The sequence below is a fragment of the Plecotus auritus genome, assembly GCF_963455305.1.
Source record: "Plecotus auritus genome assembly, chromosome: 3".
In the NCBI taxonomy this organism is placed as follows: Eukaryota; Metazoa; Chordata; class Mammalia; order Chiroptera; family Vespertilionidae; genus Plecotus; species Plecotus auritus.
The window spans coordinates 157,667,547-157,687,842 of record NC_137772.1 but is presented as its reverse complement, the minus strand read 5'-3'; the positions used below and the strand labels follow the sequence as shown (position 1 = coordinate 157,687,842).

Below are 20,296 nucleotides of genomic sequence, written 5' to 3'. Positions count from 1 at the left end.
AAACCTACTTATCAAAAGGAGCTAAAATGATACAAGGTTTATTAAATTTTGGTATTTCTACCAAAATGGTTACAAAGTGTTAAACCCTACTAATAATAATTTATATTCAGAAAATACTATATTAGTCCTATCATACTAGCAAGGTGTTTGTTTCTCTTTTAGTGGAAGAATAGCCAGTATCTATGAGGGAGCATTGAAGTAAATGCCTTAGAAGTATAATTCACACAGGATAGTCTTTGTAGAAAATAGTTTATCAATGCATATTAAGAGCCTTTAAAAATGTGAACATTCCTTGAATCAGTCATATGCCTTTCTGTAAATTTGTACTTTGCTTCTAACCTAAAATTTAGATAGTATATTATAAAAATGTTTATTTTCATACCTTTTTTAGTAAAGAATTTGAATGTTAAGTGTTTAATGGAATTATTTTGACAATTATTATCAACTATTTCAGCATATGTTAATACTTTTTAAAATACGTTTTTATTGATTTTTTTATTTTTTAAAATATATTTTATTGATTTTAGAGAGGAAGGGAGAGGGAGAGAGAGATAGAAACATCAGTGATGAGAGAGAATCATTGATTGGCTGCCTCCAGCATGCCCCCTCCTGGGGATCAAGCCTGCAACCCAGGCATGTGCCCTTGGCCAGAATCAAACCTGAGACCCTTCAGTCCACACGCTGATGCTCTATCCATTGAGCCAAACCAGCTAGGGCTATTGATATTTTTAGAAAGAGAGGAAGGGAAAGGGAGGGATAGAAAGATAGAAACATCAATGATAATGAAACATCACTGATCAGCTTCTGCCTGCACACCCCCTACTGGGGAACAAGCCTGCAACCTGGGCACGTGCCCTGGCACCACTCCCCCACCCCACCCCTGACCGGGAATCGAACCAGTGACCTCTTGGTTCCTGGGTCAACGCTCAATTGCCGCTGAGCCACATCAGCCTGGCTATATTATACTTTTTTAAATGTTCTTTTTAAAAAATTTAATGTTTTAATCAAAATTACTTGAAGTATCTAGTAAACATATAATTTGTTGTTAGTTATCTGATTCATAAGATATCAGGTCCTATGACTTATATTTCTGTCTTGTTCCTGTCTTCTTTTGGTCTTTTTTAATGTATTATCTTTTCGTAGTGTGTGTGTGTGTGTGTGTGTGTGTGTGTGTGTGTGTGCGCGCGCTTGTTTGTTAGACTTCATTCTGACTTCAGTGATTTCATCTTTTTTAACCACACTATTTTTAATTTTAAAATGTTCTTCAGATTTTATCTGTAGTTACTAGTAGAACTTTCTTTTCCTTTGTTTCTTTTTCTATTTGTAGATATAATAGAGGGAAAATCATATTTCTTTATTGTTTTTATCCTGGAATAATAACTATCTCGATATTATATTATCACCATACCTTTAAGTATATTTATTGTACAATGACTTTTTAAAAATACTTTAAAACTTCATTTTTTAATTGCTTTTGTGTTTGGAAAAGTTTTATTTAACAAAACTTTTGTTGTATTTTGAAGTCATTTCTTAATGTAGATAATAATTTCTTGACCAAACTGATTTTAATGTTTCTTAAAAGGGTTTGTAATTGAAAATACATTTATTGGAGAGAATAATTGTGAGAGGTGGTCACTATTGAAAAGTAAAAGTGGTATAGAATAAATTAATACTTCTTTGCTGTTATGGATTGCTGGCAGGAGCCAAATTGGCCTATTATTAAGTTTTCAAACATACATTTTTTAAACAAAAATTTTTAGACTTCTTTTTGGTTGTGAATTTAACAGTTTTACCTAGTAACTGGAAATAATTTTAAAAATAGTTTCTAATCTGTTGATTTCTTTGACATTGTATATATTAAAAGATAAAGGAGCTTTTTTGTTGGTCAAGGAAATAACTGGAATCACATTAGTAGTTCTAATTGCTTCCTGGTTTTTCTTGTTGTTTGACTGCAGTATATTATATAGACTGAGAAATGAGGAAGAGTATAATAATTTGATGATTTTAGATTAGGAACACAGTAACCTACTTGTTGGTTTCAGCATTCTACTCATTCTGTGACATTTGATCTTTTTCTATCATTTCTCTCTCTAAGAACACGAATTCTTCTTATTTTAACTGGAATTTGTGATGACAGACTTCTTTCTATAGCTTCTTAACCAGAAATTAATATAAATTTAGGGTGCTATTAAAAAATATCCCCAAAGGCTGGGTACTCCTGGCTGCTGTTAATGACAGTCCTGCCTTGGGAGGAAGACTAAATTATTAGCAGCTGCTCCTACCACTTATTGAGCACTTCTTATATGCCTTATCTTCACTTTAATCTTCAGTTCATCTTTATGAGGTATGCAGTGTTATTTCCATCCTACAGGAAGGGAAAAAGAGACTCGGCTCTTTCATAGGTAAGTTGCAGAACCAGGATTCAAATCCAGATTTTTTTCTGACTCCAAAGCTGGGCTCTTTCTACTTATGCTGCATTCCCTACTGTAATGTGTCTCTTGATCTTCTAAAGTTTTATATCTTTTAAGAAATTTATTTTTATGTTAACTTTCAGCAATTTAAAATATATAAATTTTCTGGGTTTTGTTCATTGTAGTTACTGCTGTGCCAGAGTACATTTCTTATGCATTTTTTTGACCTTATAAATAATACTATAGGCCCAGTGCATGAAATTGTGCATGGGTAGGGTCCCTAGCAGCTGCCGGCTGCCAGCCGGGGCCCCTTTATTCCGCGCTGCCCCTGGTGGTCAGTGCACATCATAGTGAGTCATTGAACTCCCGGTCAGTCGAACTACTGAGGGTTCACTTTTCATATTAGGCTTCTGTGTATATATTGATTTCTATGCCATTCACATTCCTTCATTGTTTTAAATCTATTTTTAGCACTGATATATTTCATGAATCATTCTTTCAGAGTTTAAAAATAAAGCATTAGGGATTGATTTTATGAAAAATTATTTGCATTTTTGACACATTTTGAGGCAGTCATTTTAGTTTTTGTATAGCTGATCAGTGCTTTATGTGACTGTTTTGAAAATGTAACAAACTAGCCCTACCCCATTAGGCTTAGTGGATAGAGTGTCAACCTGTGGACTGAAAGGTCCCAGGTTCGGTTCCGGTCAGTGGCACATGCCTGGGTTGCGGGCTCGATCCCCAGTAGGGGGCGTGCAGGAGGCAGCTGATCAGTGATTCTCTCTCATCATTGATGTTTCTATCTCCTTCTCCCTTTCTCTCTGAAATCAATAAAAATATATTTTGTTAAAAAGAAAGAAAATGTAATAAACTTCATATTCCTGTAAAGCAGAATTTTCTAACCTTTTTCATGTACTCACACATAGAGAAAATTATAATATTTAATATGTCACTCTGCTAAATGGATCATTCTACTACTCTTGGTCTCAGGTTCTTGGCCCAGTAAGTTATGCCATGTCTACCTTCATGCAGTACCTCCCTACTTAGTTTCCTAATGTTGAGCAGGCTGATATCTTGGCACACCTATAACTCACTTGTAGAAGTTTAGTCTTTGTGAGAATATAGATTAAAGTGTCTGTTCTTAGGAGTTATGTACTCACTAAAAATAAATTTCTAGGAAAAGTAAAATTTTAAATGGTTCATTCTAAAATGTTTACACTGACAGATTATTCTAAGTCATTCATTCATGTTGGCCACAGCTTATATTTAAAGCCTTTGGAAGCAGCTGTACTCTATTTTCTTTTATAAATATCTTTTATAATGATACCAAGAAATCATGACTCTTAAGCATTTTATATAAGCCTTTTACCTTCTATCGCCAACTAAAGCTTCCTAGTATATTATACATGTCCTTTGATATTGTTCTTGCAACTTAAAAATTAGCTTTTCATGTACTTAAAGTATTTCTTAGTTGTGTGGTAACAGTCATGACAACTGTACCTAACAAAAGGACTTGATCAGGCATAAAATGCATAATTTTTCAGTTTGTTCAGATTGCATACTCTCTGGATTTGAGAAGATATGTTTAGAATGTTCGATGCTTTTTAAAGAAAATTTGTTACTATACTTAAATACTGCTGTTTTATAGTAGTATGTAACTCAGCTCTACTTCAGAAGAGTCTAATGTGTATAATTAGTTTGAAACTACAGTTGTATAAAAACTATTAAATTTTAGAATAATTAAAATAACTCGGAATTTTGATATAAAAATAGTATAAAATGTGTTCTTTTAAAGCTCTATTTTGTAACTATTTCTTCTTCTGGCTTTCCTAATGTGGTCAATGTCAGCCCAATTCTTTTTTTGTTAATCTTCACCCGAGAATATTTTTCCATTAATTTTTACAGTGAGTGTAAGGGGGTAGGGGAAGAACAGAGAAAGAGAGAAACATCTATGTGAGAGACATATTGATTGGTTGCCTCCTGCACGCACCCCAACCAAGGCTGGGGATCGAGCCTGCAATCAAGGTATGTGCCCTTGACCAAAATCGAACCTGGGACCCTTTAGTCCATGGGCCAATGCTCTATCCACTGAGCCAAACCGGCGGGCCATTGTCAGCCCAATTCTTCACTGGAAACCAGAGTGACCTCTGATAGTTCTCCGTCTGGTGATTCTTTACCCACCTCCTTTTCCCTGTACTTCAACCATTTCAATAGAGCATCAAATACTGTGCTTCTACAACCAGAATGCCTCTTCTTTGTAGTCCCACTTCTGCTGTTCTAGTTTAGTATTTTCTATTTCCACTCATTTTTGCGGTTTGAATTATCTTCCCAAACACAGTTTGATTGTTTTGCTTTCTTGGTTAATACTATTTTTTCTCGTTATTAGTTGGTAACCATTTTTGTATGCCATTTAAGAAGACCCTTTACATTTGGCCCCAACATAGTCTTTTATTTCCCATCTTCCTATGCCTCAGTGTGCATTGGGGTTGACCCTATCTCCTTTTCTTAATTATCCTATTATCCAGTCACTAATGTTTCTTATTTTATATTCTGATCATGTCACTAACTTTTATCACATCCTCACTGTGGAAGATCACTCATCTATATTCACATGAGTTGTTACCTTTCTACAAAGCATTTCTGTTACCTAACCAGTGTTTAGAATTATTTTCCTCTAGTAATACTTTATACTTCCTTTAGAACATTTGCCACACTGTGCCTTAAAATATAATTACTTGTATAATTCATTTTCTTCCTTCAATAGATTATAATCCATTTGATGATATAGCCCATGTATTATTTAATTAAGATATTTTGATGGTTGCTTAATATAAGACAGGGAATACACAAACATGTACTTACCTGTGCACCATTTTTATTTGTTCAGTTTAAGTATCTATGCATAACATGGCCATTTACTAGTATAGTAGTAGTCTGTGAGGAAACAAAAATTCAATATAACATGTTCCTTGAGAATTAATATTCTACTAGGGGGGAAAAGGATGATGCAATAAACCAAAAGGCATTAAATACTAGTAGTAGTGCCATGAAATTCACATCACTCACTAATAGACAATATGCACTTATATACCATGTCTATATATTTTTTGGAAGTATTTTGATTTGTCCTTTGGTATTGTGTTATATCCATCTATTATATGGTTGCATGTATATTTGTTAGATTTTTTTTCTTACCAATTTGATACACATCATTAATTTGTATATACAAGTCATGAACTATCCTTACAAAATAAAAAACTTTTTTATTTAGGTAATTTTATTTTTAATTTAAATAAACTGAATTTAGAATTTAGCTTAATATATTATCTAAGAATTAAGAATTCACTTATGAATATAGAGGCTGACTTTTTGAGATACTGTCATATTTTTGTTAACCTAGTTTGTTTTCTTTTAAAGTGAAATAATGTTTCTGCTATAGTTTCATTTAGAATAATTTGAAAAAACTTTCATGGTAATAAAAAATTTCATTTTATTTGCACAGTTTAATTTTACCCAATTGTGAATTTATTATATAATGTTTTGTTTTTCTGAAGGAGAAATGTGTTTGACTCTCGCATATTATGATGTATTGTACAGATTTGTAACATGTAAATGCATTGTTCTGTGTACTTTCTTTATGCTCTAATATAATTAATTTGTTTCTAGATGCTGGCATCACCATCTACATCAAGTCAGCTGTCTCAGTTTGGGGCAAGTTTATACGGGCAACAAAGTAAGAATTTTGTATTTATTCTGAAATACTTTAAAGAAAAAAAACAACTACCAAATAAAGAACAACCAGTGCTGCCCTTGTGGGTTTGTTCTAGGGTTTAAAGGAAAGATATTTAATTTTCAGTTTTTCTTATTTTACTAATATAATAAAATCTCATTATATCAGACCTAATTCAAAATTTGCTATTATTTGGATATAGGTTAGATTAAAATTCATTTCTGCATCTTTTGTATCTATATATTCTTTTGCAATAATTTTGAAGAAGAATTTGCTAAACAAATTAAAACTAGACATCCATTCTTTTTTCAATTAGAGGAAGTTAAAGGGTTTTTTGTTTGTTTGGTCAGTTGACTATAGGTTGTTTGTGATTTTTGGCCTTTTAATAATGTGAGCCCATTTACTTAGCAGTTTGTCAGATGTCCTCTTTGTTTAGCAAATATTTCTTCTTTCACTTTAGCTCAGTCTAGGTATAGAATCAATGTTTTTGATTCACAGTTTAATGCATTTTCCATATACAAGAATTTATTTCTTATTAAGTACTAGAAGCCTGGTGCATGAAATTCATGCACGGGGTGGGGGGGTTGTCCCTCAGCCCAGCCTGCACTCTCTCACAATCCAGGACCCCTCGGGTAGGGTCCCTAGGCCTGGCCGGCAATCAGGGCCTATCGGGGATTTCCTTCCTCCCTTTCCCCCCCCTCCCCCCCCCCCCCCCCCCCCGGCTTCCAGCAGCTGGCCCCACCCCCGCCACTGCCACTCCTTGCCATCTGTGTGGCGCTGCCCCTCCCATCCCCTGCCACTGGTCGCCTCCCTCTGTGGGCGACAGATGTGGGGTGCGATCGCTTGGCTGGCCTGGGGCTCCCTCTGCAAGGTAATTGCTGGCCGGCTGCGCACACCCACCACAGCAGAGGGAGGCCTCACCCACCCGGCCAGGGCTCCGCGATCCATCACCGCACAGAGGGTGGTCTGGGCCTCCCTCTTTGAGGTGATCACGGAGGTCCCCCGCTCCCCCTCCCTCCCCCCCCCCATTGATCACCCTGCCAGCTGGTGGTCTGGGCCTTCCTCTTTGGGGCAATCGATTGTGGAGTCCCCCCATCGATCATCCCGCAGAGGGTGACCTGGGCCTCCCTCTGCAGGGCGATCGTGGGGCTATGCCCCCCCCCCCCCCCAGACCAATCGCATTGCATTCGCCTTGGCTGGCCTGGCGCCAGTGCGTGTCATAGCATGGGCATCCAGAAGGTCGTCCGATGGTCGTTCTGCTGTTCGGTCATTTGATCGATTTGCATATTACGCTTTTATTATTATAATTGTAATACTCTTATAGCGCTTAGCACAGTGCCTGGCGCATAGTAAGCGCTCAATAAATGTTAGCTATTATCACAAAAATATTTATAATTCTAAACTATAAAATCTTCCTATTTTAAAAAATTAATTTTCCAAACTGTTATATATTAATAATATTTTATCACCTCTGTTAATGTCAGAGACTGCTGATCTCTTATTTCTGTTAATGAGAGGGAGGGGACTGTTAAAAGGAATATAAGTTCCCAGCATAGATTACAGAATAATAATAGAGAAGACAGTCTGATGGCCAAGTATCTTAACTAGCTTCAAATAAAAATCAGTTATTTGATTTTAAACTCTTTTCCAATATAATAAAAGGCAAAGTTTTTTTTAGGTATCAGAATAGTTATCATACCACTTGACCCTTCAAACTTCTTTTGAAGGTTATTAGGGGGAAGTGTTTGTGTTAGAAATATAGTTTACATCTCCTTTTTTCTCCCTCCTTTGTGGCCTTTCTCTTTTGCTGTGAAACACAATTTTGTTAATATATAATTAGTAAGTAATATTATTAAGTACTTATAGATGTTAGCAGTTTTCTCTAAATTGAGAACATATTTAAAGAGCTTTTTATAATAGAAAAGGTGTTGCTTATTTACCCACAAGTGTTAATCATAGTTGTTGGGGGAATATCATTAGCTAGTAATTTCTTTCTTTTAACCTGTGTTTTAGTATTAAACATACTACTTTCACCTTTTTGGTAACCCTTACCATGGAAATAAATGCCTAGTTATTTTAAAGCTACCCTTTATATCTGTAGAGTAACTGTGAAAAACTTACTTTGTTTTCTTTTTAAAGTCCACAATTTATCACAGCAGTAAGTAGATATGGATTAGAGAAAAATTACATTTGAGAAACTAAGGTTATTTTATGAAGAATGGCAATTATTTTACAACATAATCAGTTATATGGATTTTAAACTCTGATCTAATTTTTCTAAACCTGCAAATGTGAAATTGTAATTGGGCTAAGCTGTGGAATGGATTAGGTTTTAATTATAGTTATTTTATTGCTATGATGGACATTTATTGACTTTTTAATTTGCGTAAATAATTGTGCTGATTGTTAAGGATATACAAAAATTAATAAATGAGCAAAGTTATTTTCATTAGAAAATGTATTTTAAGGTACTTATTAGTTTAAAAACAAGTCACATATGACATGTATATCCCACTGGAGGTTAATATATTAAATGGCTATATTCCTTTAGTATTGGTGAAGCAGCATTTTTAATGCATGGCTCACACTTTAACTGATATTGTGGGCATTAATTAGTCTACAGAGAAATTGAACCTTAGATCAATTGGTACTAAAGTATTTCAAGTCAGGGTACAATTATTTCTTTCCAGCATATAAATTTAGGAGCTACAAATCGTAAAAGAAGACAGAGCCTGGATTCCCAGTCTCTGTCAGTTAGCAGGACCAAGTCAAATAATTTAGCTGGTAAGTAGTCTGAACACGTACCCTGTTAGAGAGGAAAACAGATGCTACTCTGTGGGGTTTGAGGGCTAGGGTTTAATAGTATAATCAAGTCAGAATGATAAAACTTGAGGGGCTGACCTTAATAAAGGATGAGGAAGTAGAAGGAATAAGTAGGTGGGAGTATAATACTGATGTTTGTCTTATGGCAATTAATTGTAATTTGCATTGGTCTTGATATAGCTAAAAGTTCTTTTGCCTCCCAGTTGTATTGAGTACCACCATTGAGTCTATATTAAGATTGTCAAAGTTCACTAGGAATTTGTGCCATTAAAATGGAGGTCTGCTGTCTTTGTGTGTGTGTGTTCCTAATGATTAGAGAGAGGTTATAGGAGGAGAAGGAAGAGTGCTCTCTCAAAAACTGAGACTCACTGAGATTAAACAAAGGAAGAAATTCTTCTTGGAATGGATACAGAACTGCTTAAACTTATATTTTGTCAGATTTGGGTGGAAGTGATTGCATGGTACATAGGGTACCAGAAAATGATTGTATCCAAATAACTTTTCATCCAGAAGTTCATGAATACTCTGCAGCAAATGATAATTATGGAAGCCAGTAAACAGAATCTTGTATTCAAGATTGCATGATGTTCTCTACTTCTTTGATAAGATTTTAGGTATACTTTATAGGTTTCAAAATGCCTGGTCTTCCTGAAGCTGTCTACTAGATTGGAATGAACAGGGAACCGGAAATTAATTTCTCCTGGATATTCAGTGCATTGAAATTAAGTGGCAGTATAGCTGGAGTGACTTTTCCTTACTTACTAAGAAACTACTATTTACTGGGTGCTTTCTATATGCCTGTTATATTAAAGGCACCTGGGTAAACGAGCTATCCGGATGAATCCATTATACACATTTGTATTCGAATTTTCAGAGGACCCAGACCTGTTGCTGGGAAAGGAAATAAACTTGTCTTTCTGGAATCTGAACTCCTAGCTTGAGAGCAGTAGCTTAGTCTCATGCTTTCAACATCTCTTGGGCCTCCTGTTTTAAGAGCACCTATGTGAAGGCTCCTTATTTATGGAGAACCAGAACACAAGTAGGGTGGTTCAGATGATGCTATTGACAATTAGTATTGCAAGTGACACATTTTGGTAGCTTCAGGAAATTGGAGGACCATTTAACAGGTACCTGAATCCTCTGGGAGTTCTTGCTCTCAAGAAGCACATTACAGATGGGGAAGTTGATATTTATATATAAATTATTAAATAACAGCCTACAAGTGCTAATACATAGGTTAAAAGGGATGGCGTGGACATACAGTTTGGAGAGGAAAGCACAGTAAGCTGCAGTGGAAAGGACCATTTCAAAAAGGAGATAGGAATTGAGTTTAACCAGATACTCACTGAATGCCTACTATATATATATGTCATCATCCTAGATACTAAAATGTGTGGTAGAAGAGATCATTCTCTTTTATGACATCTTCATGTAGTGTACATACTGCTGTGGTACATACATGCATTTGTTTATTGCATGTCTTCATTGCCTTTGTTTCTTCAGTACTCTACATGGCAGACACTCAGTAAATGTTTGTTGAACAATGAGCAAGATACGGTCCCTACATGTAATACAGTAGGATTTGTACATGTTATTTTACTACCAAGTGGAAGAAGTACAGAATTTAATGGATATTTCAAAGTCAGGAGTAATCACATATATTGGAGAATGATCAAGAAAGGATTTACAGTTGAGGCCATTTTGACATTGGCTATCTGTGAGACTACGTGTAAGGTTGTTTGAGTAGTGTGAACAACATCCACAAAATGGGATATATTTGGGAGTGTTGTATTTTATTAAGGCAAGGTAAACCCATTAGGCTGTTACATTGGTTTCAGCTAAGAAGTACAATTTTCAAAATTCAGTATCTTTGCTACTTTTCAAGCACAAGAACACAACTATTGCATACAGTTCCCTCCTCCCCCCCCCCAAAAAAAAACAAAAAACAAAAAACTATTTTCTGGTTGTTTTTTTCTAGTCCATTACTTCATTGGACTATCTTATTTTATCTTTACGTTTAAGATTTTACAGCTTAAGCCCTAGCTGGTTTGGCTCAGTGGATAGAGTGTCGGCCTATGGACTAAAGGGTCCTGGGTTCAATTCCGATCAAGGGCACATGCCCGGGTTGCGGGCTCAATCCCCAGTAGGGGGCATGCAGGAGGCCGTTGATCAATGGTTCTCTCTCATCATTGATGTTTTTATCTCCCTCTCCTTTCCTCTTTGAAATCAATAAAAATATATTTTTAAAAAAAGATTTTACAGCTTCAATTTTTAATTTTTTTTGAAGTTTAATCCTTACCCAAGGATATGTAATTGATTTTTAACTTGAGAGAGAGGGGGTAGGGGGAGACAGAGAGAGAGAGAAACATAAATGGTTTCCTCGCTAACGTGCCCCAATTGAGGATCGAACCTGAAACCCAGGCATGTGCCCTGATTGGGAATCTGACCTAAAACCTTCAGGTGTATGGGGCAACCCTCCAACCAATTGAGCCGCCTGGCCAGGGCTAGTTTCAGTTTTAAAAGATCATTTTGCTGTGTAGAAAACGGACTGGGTGGAGGTGAAACAAGTGACATGAGAGGAGATAAGACTATTACTGTAGTAGTTCAGGCAAGAAAAATAGAATGACTTGGATGAGTGTTGGAGGTGTTTAGAAGTGTCAGATATTTTGGTGGTAGAGCTAATATGATTTTTTGATGGTGGGATGTGAAAGAGAGGGAGCAAGTATGGTTTCTAAGGTTTGAGACCTGTATTACTTTGTGAATGTGTGCCACTAATTCATAATGGAAACTTAGCTTGAGGAGGAGTACAAAGTATAGATAGGAGTTTCACACATTTGTTCCACAGGTAGGGTTCTGGCTGCTGACATATCTCACCATGAGGGGAGGCTGGCAGCGGGGTGGGATTAGGGACTGTTGAGCGGCGGTGGCAGGCTGCTTGCTGGAACTCTCAGTAAGTGCTAACAAAGTAGTAACTTCTTATAGTTGAAGATGCTAAAGTCAGTTAGCTCTATCTATGCTTCTTGTCTCATACATCCTAAGATGCAAAAATAAGCTTCCTCTTCCAGGCATATCACTTGTCCTCATTTCATACATCTGCTGTTCTCTCAGACTGAACTCTTGTAACATTTTTATCCCTGACTCCTCATCACCACCACCAAATACCTGGCTAGGTCTCTTTCATTAATTAATTCATGTACTGTCTCCTCCAGGAAACATTTCCACCAAGTTAGTCTGAGTTGGTGGTCCTTCTCACACACATCCAAGCATACCATACATATACTGCATGTAAACACCTCAATTATAGCAGTTTTTATTTTTTAACTAGAGGCCCAGTACATGAATTCGTGCACCAGTGGGGTCCCTCAGCCTGGCCTGCGGGATTGGGCCCTAACTGGCTCTCCAACATCTCCTGAGGGGTCCCAGGTTGCGAGAGGGTGCAAGCGAGGGAGGGACACAGGAGGTTGGCCAGCCAGGGAGGGACGGTGGGAGGGCTTCAGGGTGTATCCGGCCCGTCTCCCTCAGTCCCGATCAGCCAGACCTCAGCAGCAAGCTAATCTACCAGTCAGAGCGTCTGTCCCCTGGTGGTCAGTGCACATCATAGCGAGCACTTGAGCAGCCTTAGCATATCATTAGCATATTATGCTTTGATTGGTTGAATGACTGGACACTTAGCATATTAGGCTTTTATTAAATAGGAGGATAGTCTTTTGTATCTCTGTAAAGTAATAAAAGGGAAAATATTCTAGGTGAAGAGAAGGCTATGATAAAAGGTTCAGGGGGGAGATCTGGGAAGAGGATTGAGAAAGTTGGAAGAAGATTGTAAGTCACATTTGGTATCCTAATATATATATAAAGAGCTAGGTGGCATCACAGCTGAACAGGCGACGGGTCACCATGAAGTGCATGTACTGTCTCCCTCTCCCCCAGTCCCCGAGCCCTCACCATGAGGGGAGGCTGGCAGCGGGGTGGGACTGGGGACTGTTGAGAGGTGGTGGCAGGCTGCTTCGCAGGGTGGCCATGAGCTTAGCAGAGCAGTCACTCAGGCAGCAGCGAGTTTTGCGAAGCGTCCAGCGGCGAGCTTCACGGGGCAGCAGCAAGCTTCACGGAGCAGTCGAGGGGCGGAGGGAGTATTGCAGAGTGTCCCAGGGCAGGGAGCTTCACGTAACGTCACAGGGCGGCAGAGGCCATGCGACGGAGGCCAGGCTAGGCCTAGGGACCCTAACCATGCATGATTTTGTGCGTGCTGGGCCTCTAGTGTTAAAAGAATATATATTGGGTAAGTAAAATATTAATTAAGATTAGAAGAGATATATGTCAGTTATCAATAAAACTGGGAGGAGAATGAAATAAAGATTAAGAAGGATTTTTTGGAACTTGACATAATTTTCAAGACTAAACTGCGATTGGATTTAATACTATAGAATAGTGCACCCTGGCTGCACCCCTAGAAACACCTGGAGAGATTTTTAAATCCTACTGCCTATTAATTTCTCAGACCCAGACTAAGTCACAATTTCTGGGCATGGAACCCAGACATTAAAGTTACTCAGTTGATGCAAAAGTTAGTAACTGCTATAAGAAGTGGAAAGTGATTGGTTAAAAGATGGAATTGAAATAGGAGTAACGAAATTGGGTCATTATTTTTATTCATTTGTGATCTTAATGCTTGATGTTAGTTTGTCATATATAACTTTGTTGGATGATCTCATCTATAACTTAGTTGAATGATGATCTCTGGAGATTTTTCTGTCTCTAAGATCTTTTGATTTTAATAAAGGAAAATGAGTAATGAAATAATGTTAGAGAGAGGATTAATTGGCCAAATGCAGGACAGTTTGGAGGTAAGAAGATGGTTGTCCTTTGTCGGTGTGGTTAGGACAAGTGAGTTCCTAGGGGAGGCTACTTGCTTTGGGAATGGAAAGGAGAATACTTTAATCAGGTCTCTTGGATGAATTAGGGATTTCCTCCCTTTCCTTAATATAGATTTCAGGAAACTTAAAGTCTGAATATTCAAGGATTTGGTTGCTGTAATTGATTTTTTTCCTTATAACTTGTATTTTTATCTTTAGCCAAACCTTGAATAAAGAATGACATATCTTGCCATAAGTATGTAAGGGATGTGCTCTTAATCAGTTTGTGCAGTGGAAATAATTCATGGAAACATTTCTTAGATCATAGGCTTTTGTATTTCTGAAAAAGGATTAATAAAGAATTCAATTCATTCTTCGATTGTTTAGCACCCTGCCAAATATGTAGCTTTGTATTTGGAATATGTTCCTATATGTCTCCTGACATTGTATTACTCTTTATCAGTTTGTCAAAATGAAAGAAAATTTTTGTTTATAAAAGTTTTAGAACTTTCCCTACTGCTTTTTAACAGTTTTTCATTGTTGTTGTTGTTGTTGTTCATGTTTTATTCCTGTTCTGTAAAAAGGGGAGTAAATAATTTTCTCAGTAGGATTGTTATAAGGAGGAAAAGAGATGAAGTAGCATAATATTTGACACATGGTTCTTAGGTGTGTGATAAATTTTAATTCTACTGCCCTGCCAATATACAAGCTCAGGCATTCATATTTATATTTACTGTTGTAGTTATTTTGTGCCCAAAAAAAGTTTATGTCCCCCCCCCTTTTTTTTTCTTTCAACTTATACGTATTCTTCTTGGTATACTAGTAATATTTTGGAGATGAATTTCCATGATTTTTTTCTAATTATGCTAGAAAAAGAGGGAATTTTTCCCTCCTCTGACCCTACTCACTTGTAATACTTTGACTTACAGTGATATTCTTTATGTCTTAAAGGAATTTGATTTTTTAAAAATAACTCAATTCTTAAGTATTCAAGGTTTGATGATCCAGTATGAAATTGATGTCCTCCTTTCTGCTCTTTTGATTATTTTATACCTACCTAATTCAAAGTACATCTCAGAAATTTTGAATTTATTAGCTGTTTTTTGTTAAATTAAGCATGTTGAAGAAAAAATAAAAGTAAATGCTAGTCTTTGAGTTTATTTATTTCAGAGTCTTCCTCCACTCTACGCACTATAAATTAACTCATTTGCCAATTCCTAATTGATTACATAACCTTACCCATTCTTATTTCCTTCTCTAAAGGTTTTTGCTAATGTTTAGATAATCTCATGCTTCTAAAGTTATAAATTTTCATAATACCACATAGAATAATTTGTATATGAAGGGTTGAAGTAAGCAAATCTGGATGGGTTTTGTAGGACTTATTAATTATTAGAAAAAAAGCCTAAGGGTACTAGATTTTTGGAAAGTGTATGTTTATAGTGGAGAAGCTGTAAAGAGTGAAAAGGAAAACCAGAGGAAAGAAAACTTGAAAGATACAGAGAAAAGAGGGAGAAAGAAAATGGAGGGAAGAGAACAAGAGATGAAGGTTTAAAAAAAAGTTTGAAGAGAAATAAACATTCAAAAATGGAAAAAGAAAGCAAGAGAAAAAAATAAATTCATTAGGTACTCATAAGGGTACTAATTTAGTGTTATATTGGGCTCCTAAAGGGCTCTAAACTCTAGTCTTGGTTCTTTGGGTCACCTTGGAGCAGTCAGTTAACTTACCTGAAGCTCAGCTTCCTCATCTGTAAAACGTGAACTTTGGACTAAGTGATCTTTAAGGTTCCTTCTGGCTCTAAAATTGTATAATATTTCTTGTTGGTTAGTCACTGAGAAAAACATTCCTTTGGGAAATTTGCAGCTATAGCTGACTTTTGGACTTGGAGAGAAGGATGTAAGCTCCCTGAGGATAGGAGCCTTTTTTCTCTATCTTGTTTACTCCTGTATCCCCAGCAGCTGGTAAATGTTTAGTGAGTGTTGTGAAAATTATCACTTTGGTCGTTCGTTTCAGGGAGCATCTAGTGGGCCTAGGGGAAAACTATGTGCTTGAAAGAGGGAAAAGACTGATTTCTTCTGAAGATAATCTTATATACTTATATAGGTTGATTTTTAATATTTTGTTCTTATTTTGTCCCATATTCAGAGAAAGTGGCTGCAGGTAGTGGTATACTCATAACAAAACTTATAGTGATCAGACATGTAGTAACTAAATCAACATGTAATCTAGGCCAATTCTCTTCATATGACTTAAAGAAATGCAGAAACAAGCTTGGGTCTTCATGGAACATGAGTGAGAAGAGTACACATAGCCTATGGTCATTATATTAAGTTGTGTACACTGGCGTCCATTCAGTTGAGAAGCAAACTTAGGCTGAGTACTGAGGCTGGTAGATTCAAGGGAAATCTTAATAATCCACTGGTATCCCTAGATTAGAAGGTGGTACATAGTTATGCCTAAAGGTAAATTTTACAAAGATATTTGAAAGAAACATTCAGAATATATTCCCCATTTATTTGAGGTCATAGTTTCAAAATATGCAGGTTGTTGCAGTTTTTGACACAAAATTAGACCAAAAGGGGGGTGGCGAAGAGTCAGTATAAATCTCTAGCAGTTGTCATCTACTTACTCATTAGCACTCACTCCCTCCTATCACTTTTATTTAACCCCCAGTTAGAATAAGTTTGGTTGACTGATGTGCCATTCCACGTAGACAGAAACAGAAAGCATAAAAAAGTGTGGGTTTGGAAGATGGAGGCAATGGGCCATTCATTCATAGGCATATATGATGACAAGTTAGAGCTGAACAGTCCTACTTTGAGAGATAAAAGGGGGAAAAATAAACATCTAGCACATTAGGTATCCATAATAATTATTCTTCTGAGTCACTAGGAAAATAATAATTTGTATTTTATATTAATAAAAGGTAGGAATTATGTGATACATTTTTCTAAAAAGCTTATCCCAAACATTTATTTTTTAATATTTTACATCTGAATATTAAACCCTCAGTAGTCTTTAACAATACACCTATTGGAACGCATTTATCCCTACATCTGGCCCCAGATAAATAGGTGACTGTACTTTGAAATTTATTTATTTATTTTTTAAATATATTTTTATTGATTTCAGAGAGGAAGGGAGAGAGAGAAACATCAATGATGAGAGAATCATTGATCAGCCACCTCCTGCACGCCCCACACTGGGGATCAAGCTGCAACCCAGGCATGCGCCCTACCAGGGAATTGAACCGTGACCTCCTAGTTCATAGATCAACGCTCAATCACTGAGCCATGCTGTCTGGGCTACTTTGAAATTTATATATATATATATATATATATGTATATATATATATATATATATACATATATATATATATACACACACACACACACATACACACATACATATATATATACACACACACACACATATGCATATATCTGTATATATGCATATGTGTGTGTATATATATATATTTAAAAGTTTTGTTTCTTGTAGCTATGTCAGGTTGAGTTTAATCAGTTGCTTACATTTTATGTTCGGTTTGTAAAGACTATAATATTGAGAAGTATGTAAGTATAAATAGTGGTAAAAAGACTTTCTGAAATGCATTTTAAAAGGATCATATAAAAAGTTAAAGTTAAGCAAAGCGAGGTTAAATGTCTGTGTACTTCAGTTATTATTTAAAACAAAAACACAATTGCAAATTTTTCTAAAAGCATATTTGTATAAATTGTTTTTATTGAACATCAATCATCTAATTTGTTTGTCATTGACAGACATAGTTTATTGTAAAATAGGAATTATGAAAGCAATATCCATTTATAATAAGTTTCAGACCAGGACATTATTTTTGTTAAAATCAGAGTCCATTTGGAGTGAATTGAATATATTCATTTAAAATTTGCATATTATATTACATGTTAGATAATTTTTATATGTTTTAAATTTCCAACTCCAGAAGATGGATAACAATTTCATTCCTGATGGCAATGAATTTCCTTCTTCTGAATTTTTTTAATAGGTGCACTAGGCCTTCCAATGAGGGGGATGAGCAACAATACCCCTCAGTTAAATCGCAGCTTATCACAAGGCACTCAGTTACCGAGCCACGTCACGCCAACAACAGGGGTACCAACAATGTCACTTCACACGCCTCCATCTCCAAGCAGGTATTTATTGGTGGACCAGCATATTTCTCAAAATGTATCTTTGTAGAGTAAGCAAGCTTTTCAGTTTTTCATACGGTAACTAAATGATTCAGTGCCTTTTACTGAGGAAAAGAAAGTTGATACCCTCTGCTAATTTTATTTCATTGCAAATTGATAAGTCTAGTGTAAGATGTTTTTATCCTGCAGCTAGCATACTGGTTGTCAGCTGGTGGGTATTAAGGGTTAATTACCACCAGGGGGGCTTTTTCAAAAGCTAGCTTTCTTCCTCAAAGGAGGATATGCAATTTAAAATCACTCCTTAGATAATTCTGATTATTGCTCCCTCACCACACATCCATTGCCTCTAGTGAGAATAAAATAAAACAGATTACATAGATGATGCATATTAGTATGAAGAAAGTAGAATGACATACATTTGGAATGAAATTATTCTAATATATGTGTGCGATACATTTGTATTATTTTATGTTATAGTTACAGTAATAGTTCTCTCATCTTAGAATATCACTGTATTTTAGTTCCACTGTAATTTCCCCTGTTGGTTTATTTACTTTGGCTTTTATTTTTTTTTTAAAGTAGAAAGGCTGGATAAAAGAAATTAATAAAAATTAGCAATGCAATTTGAAAGTATATTTGAAGTTCTAGGATTAGGTCAATTGATTATTTACAGAGAATTTTTAATGAGTAATTGTAGAGAGTTTATTTAGTATAATGGACTTCTTTTTCAGGGGTATTTTGCCTATGAATCCTAGGAATATGATGAACCACTCCCAGGTTGGTCAGGGCATTGGAATTCCTAGCAGGACAAATAGCATGAGCAGTTCAGGGTTAGGTAGCCCCAACAGAAGCTCGCCAAGCATTATATGTATGCCAAAGCAACAGCCTTCTCGACAGCCTTTTACTGTGAACAGGTAAGATGTTTATTGATACTGTGTATAATTGTCTTTCTGGGTATTTTCAAATTTGCCTTTTCATATTCAGCATTCTGTTCTTGAGTCGTGGCTTCTGTATCATAAGTGTTTCATCATATATTTATGACCAGAGACTCTCTTTCTGTTACACATCACAATTTTAACCTCTCCAAATTCAAGAACACATTCTTTTGAAAATCAGTTTTATTTTAGAAAGCACATTATAGCTTTTTATTGTTGCTCTTAGAAGAGGATTGTTTTTAGGTTGCCACCAGGCAGATTTTTGTTGGTGTGTTTTTCCTCTATTAAATGAGGCTGGTCACCTGTGCACTAAGAATTTTATACTTGTGAATAGGACATATTTGACTATTACTGCCTTGCTTCACTTAGACTTTGGTTAAGTACCTTTTCAACTGAAATTCAGTTTTGTACTTACTTTGGAGACTTTTTGAACAAAGGCTTTCTACGACTACATCTTTAGTATTTGAAAATTGTCATGTCCGGGCATTTAAAACAAAAAGATGAACTCTTACACCTTTTCATGCCTTTTTGCACTATCCATTCAATATACTCTTATGCAAATAATAACAATACATGAGAGTTATATCTACAATGTAAGGCTTTCTTTCTTGCGAAGATAACATTTAAGTTTGCCAATATTTTTTTAAATGGGGAACACCAGGGAAAAAGAGGACCTTGATCTAGTTGGTATCATCATACCCAGTTATTTCACTTGCTTTTATCTAGTACTTGTAAAATCTGAATTAAAATAGGTTATTAGGACATTTTCTTTTTAATCTTCATCTCATAAGCTTCAATTCTTACTTTTACTTAGACTTAAGAACATTTCTTTTATAATCATACTGCTTTTTAAATTTTAAGTTATTACTTGTAAAGGGTTATCAAAATTCTCATCTCCTTGATAGCTTCCTAATCATGCAATACTTCTTGAGCTTTATCACATCTTTCCCCATTCTTATAGTATTGTTCATTGAATGTATATATTTAAATTTTTGCCTTTCCGTATTTTTTCACATTTTAATTGTTTTTAAAAATAATTTGTTTATAAACTGTCAGTGATACTTTGGATCTCTAAAACCCCGCTATTACTATTGATGAGTTATATTTATTACAGAATGTTTTCATCTCTTAGCACTTATTCAGTGTTTGAGGGTACCTGTATCAGCAATTCTAATATGCTATTACACGAACATTTCTATAGGCTTTCCTACTCTTCTCTAAAGTATTGTTGTTGCACAGCTGCGTATTTTATGAAAATATTGTTTGTCATAGTTAGTTTTTTGGATATAGGCAGAAAAACAACACACCTGTTATCTTCAAACAGTTAAACCCTACTAAGAACACGGATACACTATCTTTTATTAGACTTTTTGA

At 35.7% G+C, this 20,296-nt stretch overlaps 1 protein-coding gene across 7 annotated transcripts in view; it reads left to right on the top strand.

Annotated features, from left to right (window-relative positions):
- Positions 1 to 20,296, top strand: part of CNOT2 (CCR4-NOT transcription complex subunit 2) — a 140,631-nt gene that overhangs the window by 97,674 nt on the left and 22,661 nt on the right. For 4 of the 7 annotated variants that reach the window (XM_080659473.1, XM_080659471.1, XM_080659472.1 and 1 more), the window contains one exon: positions 6,078 to 6,144. Coding sequence is in view for 4 of the 7 variants with exons in the window: in XM_080659471.1 (XP_080515597.1) it covers positions 6,078 to 6,144 (67 nt within the window). In the remaining 3 variants the exon portion in view is untranslated. Of the gene's footprint in view, positions 1 to 6,077; positions 6,145 to 17,842; positions 17,991 to 18,718; positions 18,902 to 20,296 lie in introns of all 7 variants that reach the window. The other 3 variants (XM_080659469.1, XM_080659470.1, XM_080659468.1) reach the window with 1 other exon arrangement.